At 24.2% G+C, this 9,840-nt stretch overlaps 5 protein-coding genes across 5 annotated transcripts; 1 reads left to right on the top strand and 4 right to left on the bottom strand.

The window, feature by feature from the left end:
- Positions 1 to 1,106: 1,106 nt before the first annotated feature.
- On the bottom strand, positions 1,107 to 1,912 carry Phum_PHUM101570 (dynactin subunit, putative; the record flags this gene model as incomplete). The annotated part of the gene is made up of 4 exons (XM_002423934.1): positions 1,107 to 1,328; positions 1,422 to 1,533; positions 1,602 to 1,789; positions 1,865 to 1,912. 4 exons carry the CDS (start codon positions 1,910 to 1,912, stop codon positions 1,107 to 1,109), a joined length of 570 nt encoding a protein of 189 aa, XP_002423979.1.
- Positions 1,913 to 2,906: 994 nt separating this feature from the next.
- Positions 2,907 to 3,625, bottom strand: Phum_PHUM101560 (Craniofacial development protein, putative; the record flags this gene model as incomplete). Its single annotated transcript, XM_002423933.1, has 4 exons — positions 2,907 to 2,939; positions 2,998 to 3,179; positions 3,290 to 3,490; positions 3,565 to 3,625. The coding sequence occupies 4 exons, from the start codon at positions 3,623 to 3,625 to the stop codon at positions 2,907 to 2,909; spliced, it is 477 nt and encodes a 158-aa protein (XP_002423978.1).
- Positions 3,626 to 4,041: 416 nt separating this feature from the next.
- Positions 4,042 to 5,376, bottom strand: Phum_PHUM101550 (O-sialoglycoprotein endopeptidase, putative; the record flags this gene model as incomplete). The annotated part of the gene is made up of 5 exons (XM_002423932.1): positions 4,042 to 4,316; positions 4,399 to 4,589; positions 4,666 to 4,885; positions 4,956 to 5,177; positions 5,262 to 5,376. 5 exons carry the CDS (start codon positions 5,374 to 5,376, stop codon positions 4,042 to 4,044), a joined length of 1,023 nt encoding a protein of 340 aa, XP_002423977.1.
- A 230-nt stretch (positions 5,377 to 5,606) lies between these two features.
- On the top strand, positions 5,607 to 6,813 carry Phum_PHUM101540 (Charged multivesicular body protein, putative; the record flags this gene model as incomplete). The annotated part of the gene is made up of 5 exons (XM_002423931.1): positions 5,607 to 5,666; positions 5,936 to 6,045; positions 6,131 to 6,371; positions 6,467 to 6,614; positions 6,701 to 6,813. The coding sequence occupies 5 exons, from the start codon at positions 5,607 to 5,609 to the stop codon at positions 6,811 to 6,813; spliced, it is 672 nt and encodes a 223-aa protein (XP_002423976.1).
- Positions 6,814 to 7,219: 406 nt separating this feature from the next.
- Phum_PHUM101530 (5'-AMP-activated protein kinase catalytic subunit alpha-2, putative) lies at positions 7,220 to 9,352 on the bottom strand (the record flags this gene model as incomplete). Its single annotated transcript, XM_002423930.1, has 5 exons — positions 7,220 to 7,502; positions 7,590 to 8,077; positions 8,169 to 8,389; positions 8,468 to 8,779; positions 8,878 to 9,352. 5 exons carry the CDS (start codon positions 9,350 to 9,352, stop codon positions 7,220 to 7,222), a joined length of 1,779 nt encoding a protein of 592 aa, XP_002423975.1.
- Positions 9,353 to 9,840: the final 488 nt, after the last annotated feature.

Raw genomic sequence — 9,840 nt, 5'->3', positions numbered from 1 at the left:
AAAAATAAAACGCGGCGTACAGAAAAAATAAAACGCGGAGTACAGAAAAATAAAACGCGCATAACACTAAAAACGCGTGTAAAATTTAAAATAAAACGTGCATAACACTAAAAATAAAATCCGTGTAAATTTTTAAACAACGCGCGTGATATAAAGAAAAATATTAATAAAAGCCGATTTTAAATTAATTATATTGTTATTGTTTCTTATTTTGTTTGTTAAAACATTTTTATATATATTTTTAGTATTATATATAAAATAAATTAATAATATAATATAATAATATTATAATTAATATATAAATATATATATTTTTTAAGTGCGGATAAATTTTTAAAAATTTATTATTATTTATTAAATACAATAGTTTATACTTAATAATGCTTATTTGTATGAACTCTTTTCATTAATTTCATTTATTTTACATAATAAATATTTTTTTTATTTCAAGTTCTTATCTATAAATTTTATTATAAACTCAATAATAAATATTTAATATAAAAAAAAATTTAAAAAAAAAAAAAAAAATTTTTACTCTCGGAATAATCAGAAATTTTTTTTTTAAAGGATCAACCAAATGATGTGTAATTTTATTTTAATTTTATTACTGTGATTGAGTTTAATATCAATAACGCCAGAAAATAATAATAATAATATTGAAATAAAATTTTTTTTTGGCACAAAAATTTTTTCTATTCTTTACTCATACTTCAGATAAAAATTTCCTATTCGATTAACTGTAAATGATAACATAAATACTTTTCAAACATTTGATTTTTTTTTACTTTGATAAAAAATTCTGAATTAAAATTTTTTATCAAAGTTTGCATAAAAAATAATTTAACAAAAATTATTTATCATTTCATATGATATTTTAATATTATAATTTTTTTAAAGTCGTATATTAAAGCAAAATCATCTCATCATGTTTAATAGGACTTACACAATTTTTTTAAGTTCTTTTATAAGTCCTATAATTCATTCTAAACAATTTGAATGCATAAAAATTAAAAATGTAATATTCTACATTATTTTGCAAATAAATGTTTAAGTTAATAATGCTGCATAGTAAATATAATTATTTAAATAATTGTATTAATTATTGATTATGATCCTTTAATCATTTGCGATTGTTTTTTGTCAAGCGGAATAAAATGTTGATAATAAGATTTTGTGAAATCAATCATTAGGTCTGGAGTGCATTCAGGAAGCTCTTCAACTAATTGTAATGAAGGACCAATTCTAGTAAATGAAGGCACTATAGTATCTGGAGGAAGTATTGTATTATCTTCAATCATGCAAGCATCCCTGAGTACGCAACTTCTACCCTAAAACATTTTATGTTAAATTGGTAAAAAAAATTTATTATATTACACATTAACTTATTAATTTTTTAATAGTAGAAAGTATAAAGTACTTACAATCACTACATTTTTTCCTATATAAACAAAAGATCCGACTAAAGCAGCACTAACAACTGAATCTTCACCAACAAATACATGATCTCCCAAATGCAAAGGAAAAAAAGTAAACCTGGAAAAAATCATTCATTAAAAGACATTTAGGTTACTGTCAATGATTTTTATTTAACTTTTACGTACCCTTTACTAAATTTTTTTGATGCTGGCCTTAGAACGGCATCTTTACCAATAATACAATATCTTCCAGTTTTTACACTAGCTAAATCTCCTCTGATGATAACATCAGAATGAACAATCACTTTACCGTGTAATAAAATATTTTGAGCACCATATAAAAATGTTTGCCTGCAAACTTTATTTCCGGATGCCTAAAAATTTTAAATCACTTATGTATTTTTTATAAAAAATTATACAAAAAGAAGTTACGAGGATGTATAGTATACCGTTTCTACGTAATCCTCTTTATTATAATAAATATCTTCGAGATTCATCGTTTTTAAGTTAGAATATTTTTATTCAATTAATGACGACAAAAACTTTTGCACTGCGCATGTCCGATATTTCGATGAAAAAATCGATATATCGCGTACGCTTGTTTACTAAATTACTTAATCATACTATTAGTCATTTTGTAATGTATATTAATTTCATGAAAAAACTTGTCACTGACTCCTTTAACATAATCCAAGAAAATAAAATAAAAAAACTAATGAAAATTATATTTGGTATATTTTTCTATAGCAAATAAACACAAAACAAAATTAATTCTCATAAATTATCATGAAAGAACTTGAATTTGATTACCACAAAAAACAGGATAGAGTTGTCACAATGATTATATTTTTAATATTTATATCTATTTGCATTAAATATTAAAAAAAAAAAAATACACTAAAATCTTAAATCTTGTAAGAACCTGATGGGTACTAACATCAGAATCACACATATTTAATAATCACAATTAATATTCAATTAAATAAATTAAAATGAGTAATAATGTTGTTTTTGATCAATTATATAATAATATTAAAAGTACTCGTTATTTTACATGAATGATTTTAAATAAACATTGATAATTCAAAGGTCTGATAAAACACAATTATAAATTATTTTTTTTTAAAAAAAACTTTTAAAATAAAATTAGTTTTTCATTCATGGAATAATAATAATACGATAAAAAATGCATTTAAAATTATTTTTTACCAGTTAGAGATTTTTATACTTAATTAGCCTACTAATATTTAATCGGCTACATTTAAAAAACAAGCTTTAATTTTTTTTTTTTTATTTAAAAAAAAAAAATTAAAAAAAAAAAAACTGTATTTACATAATAAAAAAGTATTTTTTTGTTTCAAAATTAAAACTTTCTTCTGGCCCTTCTTAAATCTTTTTCTATTTCAAATTGTCTTAAATCAGTTCTTTGCAAAAAATCTTGTTTATCTAAATATCCATCTTTTCCTTTATTATAAAGTTTAATTTCTTCTTCTATTCCTTCATTTCTTTTAAATTTATTCCAATCTAATTGAGATTTTTGTAAAGTAGACATTTTATCCTTTTTCCCAATTAAATTTAATACATTTGATAAACCACCGATTTTGGATTTGTTTGAAACACTAGGAATTCCTTTAAGTTTATTACTTAATAATTTCTTTTCAACAGGTATTTCATTGGCATTACTATTACTCTCTTTTTCTTCTACTTTTGAAACTGAACTAGTTGCAGTCTTTTTCACTTTGTTATTTACATCACTTTTAAAATCTACAATGTAGAGAAACAAAATTTTATCATTTAGTATTTCAAACACTAAAATGCAAAAACAATAAAATAATTTTTAACATGAAAATATTAAAAAACATGAAAAGATTTACCAGCCCAAAGGGCATCCACATCAATTTTTTTTTCAGTTTTTTCATTTTCATCTTCCAATTTTTCTTCATTTATGTCAGTTTTTAATCTTTTATTGCTTTTTTTGGAATTTCGGCTTTTCTTTCTAGTATTTCCATTTTTACTGTCATCTTGATTTTCGTTGTCGGTTTCTTCCGAACCTGAACCAGATTCAGATTCCTCGCCTAGTACAAATAATAAAATATATATTAGAAAATTACAATTGCATGCTTGAAATTATTTTAAAATTAAAACTGACCTTCAGGTACAAAATCGACATCACTTTCATCGCTTGAAGAAGGTAAATTTTTTTCGTCCATAATAACGCAAATAATACTAATATATGGAGGAAATTTAAATTTAATTTATTAGCACAATTTCATTTTTTATAGAGTAACGCCGATAACAATCCACATTAATTTTCAAAAAAATAAAGTTTTTTAGTTAAAATTTTCGTTTTAGATTATTATATTTTCCGTAATTCAAAAAAAGGCGTCAAACAAAACCACTTCATACAGCTTTTGATTCGAACTATACAATTGTACTTGGGATTACCTTTTATTGCTTTTTGAACGTGGCATTAGATAATTGAATCATTCGTTTTCAAAATGGTTTTAAAACAAGCAAATCGAAAAAGAAAACTTTTGAAATTATATGTAAATTATTTTTATTAAAAAGAAAAAAAAAATTTAAAAATTTATTAAATACATATAAATAAACGAATAAAAAAACAAAATTAGTCATCTCTCCATGTTATTTCAACTTCATCAGTTCTATATCTTTGAGTAATAGTTGTGTCCTCCCATGGTGTTTTTTGTCCACTCAAAAACATTTCTACTCCTGCTTGTGCAATCATTGCACCATTATCAATACAAAACCTGTCATCTGTTGCATATAGAGTTGCATTTCTTTCTTTACACATAATTCCCATCATTTCTTGCAATTTTTGATTACATCCTACTCCTCCTACCAATAATACTTCTGAACTCCCACAATGAGCCATAGCTCTTTCTAAAAAAAAAAAAAATAAAAACATTTAAGAAGAAAATAGAATTTGTTTAATTAAATAGAATTATGCACAATACTTAAATACCTGTAGTCTCTATAAGCATAGAAAATAAAGTTTCTTGCACAGAATAACAAATATCCTCTTTTGTAATTTTTTCTCGTTCATCAGTACTGTTGAGCAAATTTAAAACTTTGTCCTCAATATATGATAATATTCCAGAAAATGAAACATCCATTCCTTTTACAACATATGGTAACTGAATAAATTTTTTTCCTCTAGAAAAATTTTAAATATTAAAAATAAAATTCATTTTTAAAAAATGAACTTTAAATAAATAAACTTTATGCATACTTTAATGCCATTTGTTCAATATTGTACCCAGGACTTGGATCATTTGATAACATTAGAAGTCTTGCCACTCTATCCAGACAATTTCCGACTGCTATATCTATAGTTTCCCCAAATATTCTATACCTTTTTTTGGAGTAGCCAATCACTTGGGTATTACCACCACTGACATATAGGATTGTAGGATTTTTACCTCCTGTTACAAGTCGTCCCATTTCAATATCTAATTTTTATTAAAAATAGTATTGTGCAAAGATTTAAAACTAAAATACGATAAGGTTTTAAAAGGATACGTCCTATACAATGATTAACTCCTATAATGGGTTTATTCCAAAGTTTTGCTACTGTTCTAGCAACTATGGCACAGACTTGAAGAGGTGCACCCATTCCAGGTCCTTTAGTGTAACAAACAACATCAATATTTTCAGGTTTAACATCACTCTCGTCAAGAGCTTGTTTTAATACAGACAGTATATGACTTCTGTGGTGTTGAGCTGTTTCTTTGGGTAAAAACCCTATAAAAAGTAAAAATTTATTAAGAAAAAAATGTTAATTTTAAGTTTATTATTACTAATACAATAAATTTCATAATTGTGTACCTTCTCCTGGTGGTGTGATAAAAGTTTTTCTAGGGTTAGCCAAAACTTTACCATCTTTTATTATTCCTACCCCCAGTTTGTTAGCACTTCCTTCAAATCCTATAGCTATAACCATTTTTTAATAATACATTATTTCTGTACTTAATACTTAAAAGAATTGTGTGAATCACGATTGGCGGTTTATTCGTCATAGAATATATAACTTATGTGTTATCTATGAAAACTACTATGAATCAAGTAACAGTCCTACACAAAAAATAATGAGGAAATTTTTAAATTATTTTTATTTGAAGTAGTTAATTTTTTTTTTGTTACGTAGTTTTTAAATAATAATATTAAAGAAAAATGGGAATTTTTTTTAGTAGGAAAAAAACTAGAATAACTGAACAAGATAAGGCCATACTAGTAAGTGTATAACTATCTACTTAGGTAAAGTGTAGGTAAAGTTTTTTTTTTTGAATTTTAAAAATGCAATTTAAAATACAAAATTATTAGAAAATTATTTTAAAACTTGTACTACATAAAAATTTCTTTTAATCTTCATTGATTTCTAAAATGTTCTGAATACTTCAGGATCAGAAAAATGCAATGTTGTCTTTTTTTTCATTTGTTGCAATAGTAGATAATTTAAAATAAATAAAAAAATATATAACTTATTTTCTAATTTTTTTTAGCAATTAAAGCAGCAAAGGGATAAACTTAGGCAGTACCAAAAAAAAATTGAAAATAATTTAGGTAGAGACAGAGAATTGGCCAAAACATTGATTCAGAATGGAAGAAAAGAGTAAGTTTACATTATTAAAACTTATTAAATTTAAATAATAATATTATGCGCAGTTATTTATTAAATAAATTAACTGTTTAATTAGGAGAGCATTGTCACTTTTACGAAAAAAAAGATTCCAAGAAGAGCAATTAAACAAATTAGATAAAATGTTGGAAAACATTGAAAAGATGACAACAGATTTAGAGTTTACTCAGGTTGAAATGAATGTTATAGAAGGCTTAAAAGCTGGTAATGTAGCTCTTAAAAAGTTACATGAAATTATTAGTGTGGATGATGTTGAAAGAATAATGGATGAAACAAGAGACGGAATTGAAAAACAACAAGTTAGTGCCATTTTATTTTAAACATTTTTTTCTCGAGCAGTTAAAAAAATTTTTCTCCATCATAATAACTGTTTTAATTTTTTTTGTTAATTTAGGAAATAGATAATTTATTACATGGAGCATTGACTGAAGAAGATGAAGAAGCTGTTTTAGATGAATTAAATGAAATTTTAAGCGGAAGCGAAGAAACTACTGGAATAGTTAATAAACTGGATAATTTGCCTGAAGTGCCTGAGTCATTAGGTAATACAATAATTTGTAAAAATTTAATCTCTTTAAATTATTATCAAAATAAGTCATTAATTTTTTTTTTTATCTAAATATTTTAGAAACAGAGGAAGAAGAAGAAGAAGAAGAAGAAGAAGCAGCAGCAGCAGAACCTGTAGAAAGAAAAAAAATAAAAAAAAACAACAGGAGAGAAAAAATTGCTCTCGAAGGTTAAATTTAAGTTTTCATAATGTGAATAATTAATTCAGTATTTTTGTACTTTACATAAAAACTATAACATAATGGAAAAGATTTTTTTTTTTTTTTTTTATATACACATATTAAATTAATTTAAAAAAATTTTTTTAATCATTTACCTTGATTGAATTTTAAAAAATTAATTTTTTTTAAAAACCATTTTGTAGATATTTTAATTCTAATAATGAATGTGATAAAAATTTTTCAAATAAAAAATAATTATTAAAAAAAAAAAAAAAAGAGAGAAAAAAACATATACAAATTAAATCTTTGGTATAATTTAATATCATTTAAGTTTAGTAATTTTTATATAATGGTTACTTTTAAAAATTTACATTGACAAAAAAATACTGACATATTAACAAAGATAAATACTGTAAAAATTAATGACTTTTGTCTATAGTTTTTTTTTGAGGAGCTGCTAATGCAAGAACTTCCTCGCATACATTTTTATAAATCCAAGCATCACCATGTAATCTTTTTCTTCTTATTCCAACGACCGCCTCTTTTAAACAATCATCTTTTTTAAATTTTGTCATATTTTTGGTTATTGAAGAAGAAACAGAGGGAATCCAACAAACTTCCAATTCGAATGAGAGTTTATCTTCATCTTTTTTATTTTTATTGTCAGTAGATAACTTTTTTAATTTTCCTTTCAATACAAATCTAAAAATATCATATATATTGATTGTTACCATTAAAAAAATTTTCTTTTTCATTTTTTATTTTTATTTTTTCTCATCTTTGACTTACCCTTTTTTTCTGCAAGCAATCCCTTTTTCTTTTAATGTATTTTGCAACTTGAGAAGTGTTTCTTCCGGAGATTTGCTTGTGGTTGTTGAAACGTTTGAATAGTTTTTACCCCATAAAATAACTGGCTGGATATTTTCAGTCAAATAATTTTTTCTTTTCGGAGTAAGAGCTGATTTTGCTTTGTGTAAACTTTTTTCTAATCCAACCAAAAGTTTTTTAGCCGACATCGGAGTTTTGTCATTCGAATTTGATATTTTTTTTAATACCGGCGTAACATTTTCTTTAATTCTTTTAGGTTCGGGACCATTTTTTTCTCCGATTCCCGGACTCCTTAATCGCTTACAATTTTTTCTGGTTCTTTCTCGATTTTCCATACTTTTATCGGTTACTTCTTTGTTCATAATATACGTTTCGGTTTTTTTCATGGTTTGGTTTTGGTTTTTTTCCCATTTTTCAACTGCTTGTCTATATGAAGCAGAGTGTGCCCTCTAAAATTGATAAAAATTGTTAATTTCCTCACATTCATTTCAATGTATTTTAAAAAAAAAATTTAATCAATGTAAAAAGATGTATATTTACTTTTTTCAAAGTAGTATTATTACCAATAGTCAAAACTTCATTATTTCTTTTCTTGTTTAATAATATAAAGTATGTTGCCATGATGTAATCATATTTTTCCTTTGTTATTTCATCCCATATTTCCTCGGGTGACATATTAAAATGAGATGACATTAATTGTAAAACTTCAGCATCGTTAATTATTTTAGGAATGGTATGACCACTGTCAATTTTATCAAATTCTAAAATTATCATTTTTCAATTATATTTATTATTAAAATTATTCCTTTTTAAAAATTTTATAATAATATTTTTGTTACCTTTTTTAAACCAAGGATGAGCTATTAATTTACTTGTAGTAATTCTTTTTCTCGCATTAACTTGTAAAAGTGAATTAAGGAGTGATTTACTCTCTGCAGATAACCATTTTTTTTCTTCATAATAACCACTTAAAATTTTTTCATACAATTTTTGAATGCTTTCATCTTCAAATGGTAAACATCCACATAAAAGTGCATATAAAAGAACACCCAAACTCCAAATATCAATTTCATGTCCTAAATATTTTTCTCCTTTTATAAGCTCAGGAGCAGCATAATTTGGCGAACCACATGATGTATATAAATTAGCATCTAAACCTGAAAAAATTTTTTTTAAAAAAATTTAAATTTATAAAACTTCAATGATGTAAAATAAGTGAAAGTTTTTTTTTTTTGTTTATAATGCATACCGTTTTCAGGTTTTACGGAAAGTCCAAAGTCAATTAATTTCAAATTATGATTTTTGTCTAATAAAATATTTTCTGGTTTTAAATCCCTGTGTGCAAAGCCTTCATTGTGTAAATAACTGACTGCTAAAACAATTTGTTGAAAAAATTTTCTAGCTTCATTTTCAGATAATTTTTCTTTTTCAACAATATAGTCAAATAATTCTCCTCCGTCACAATATTCCATAATAAGAAAATAGTGAGTATCAGTTTCTAAAACTTGATAGAGATCACATATATTAGGATGGGAAAGAGACTTCAAAGCTTTTATTTCATGTTTGACCCTTGGTAAATCATCCATTAATGTTTGCTTGAGCATTATTTTAATGGCCACTTTTTCTCCTGTTAAAATGTGAGTAGCTAATTTTACTTTGGCGAATCCTCCACATCCAATCGTTTTATCTATTCTATACTGATTATGTAAAGCTGAATACTCCATGATGTTTATGCTTTAATTTTTATTTTAGTAAAGTATTCATAAATTTTATTTATGAAATGTTTTCATTTACGAAAATAAAATAATTAGGTGTAAAATTTTTATGTGTTAATAAAAAAAAATATTACACTAAAGCTCTTGTAAAAAGCAAAAAATCATATAAATAAATATGTAGCAAACAATTATAAGTTTAACCGTTACGATTTAACGATCGACTTGACAAAGCACAAATATATTATTTTTAATTTATAAAAAATACATAAAATTATGTTTATCTGTATAATTAATATTAATCAATCATAAAACACTTAAAGATAAATAAAATCACATAAAAAAGACTGTTAATAATATAAACAGAAAAAAACGAATTCTAAACAACTAAATATGGCGGAAAAATAACGGATTTACTCTATGTAATTAATTTAACTGTCAAAAAATTATGTTGGCACTACGTATCTAACGATATTTCATAATATTAAAATGTTTAAATT

Source organism: Pediculus humanus, genomic scaffold (assembly GCF_000006295.1).
Source record: "Pediculus humanus corporis 1103172107453 genomic scaffold, whole genome shotgun sequence".
Taxonomy (NCBI): Eukaryota; Metazoa; Arthropoda; class Insecta; order Psocodea; family Pediculidae; genus Pediculus; species Pediculus humanus.
This window is presented reverse-complemented; position numbering and strand designations above follow the sequence as displayed.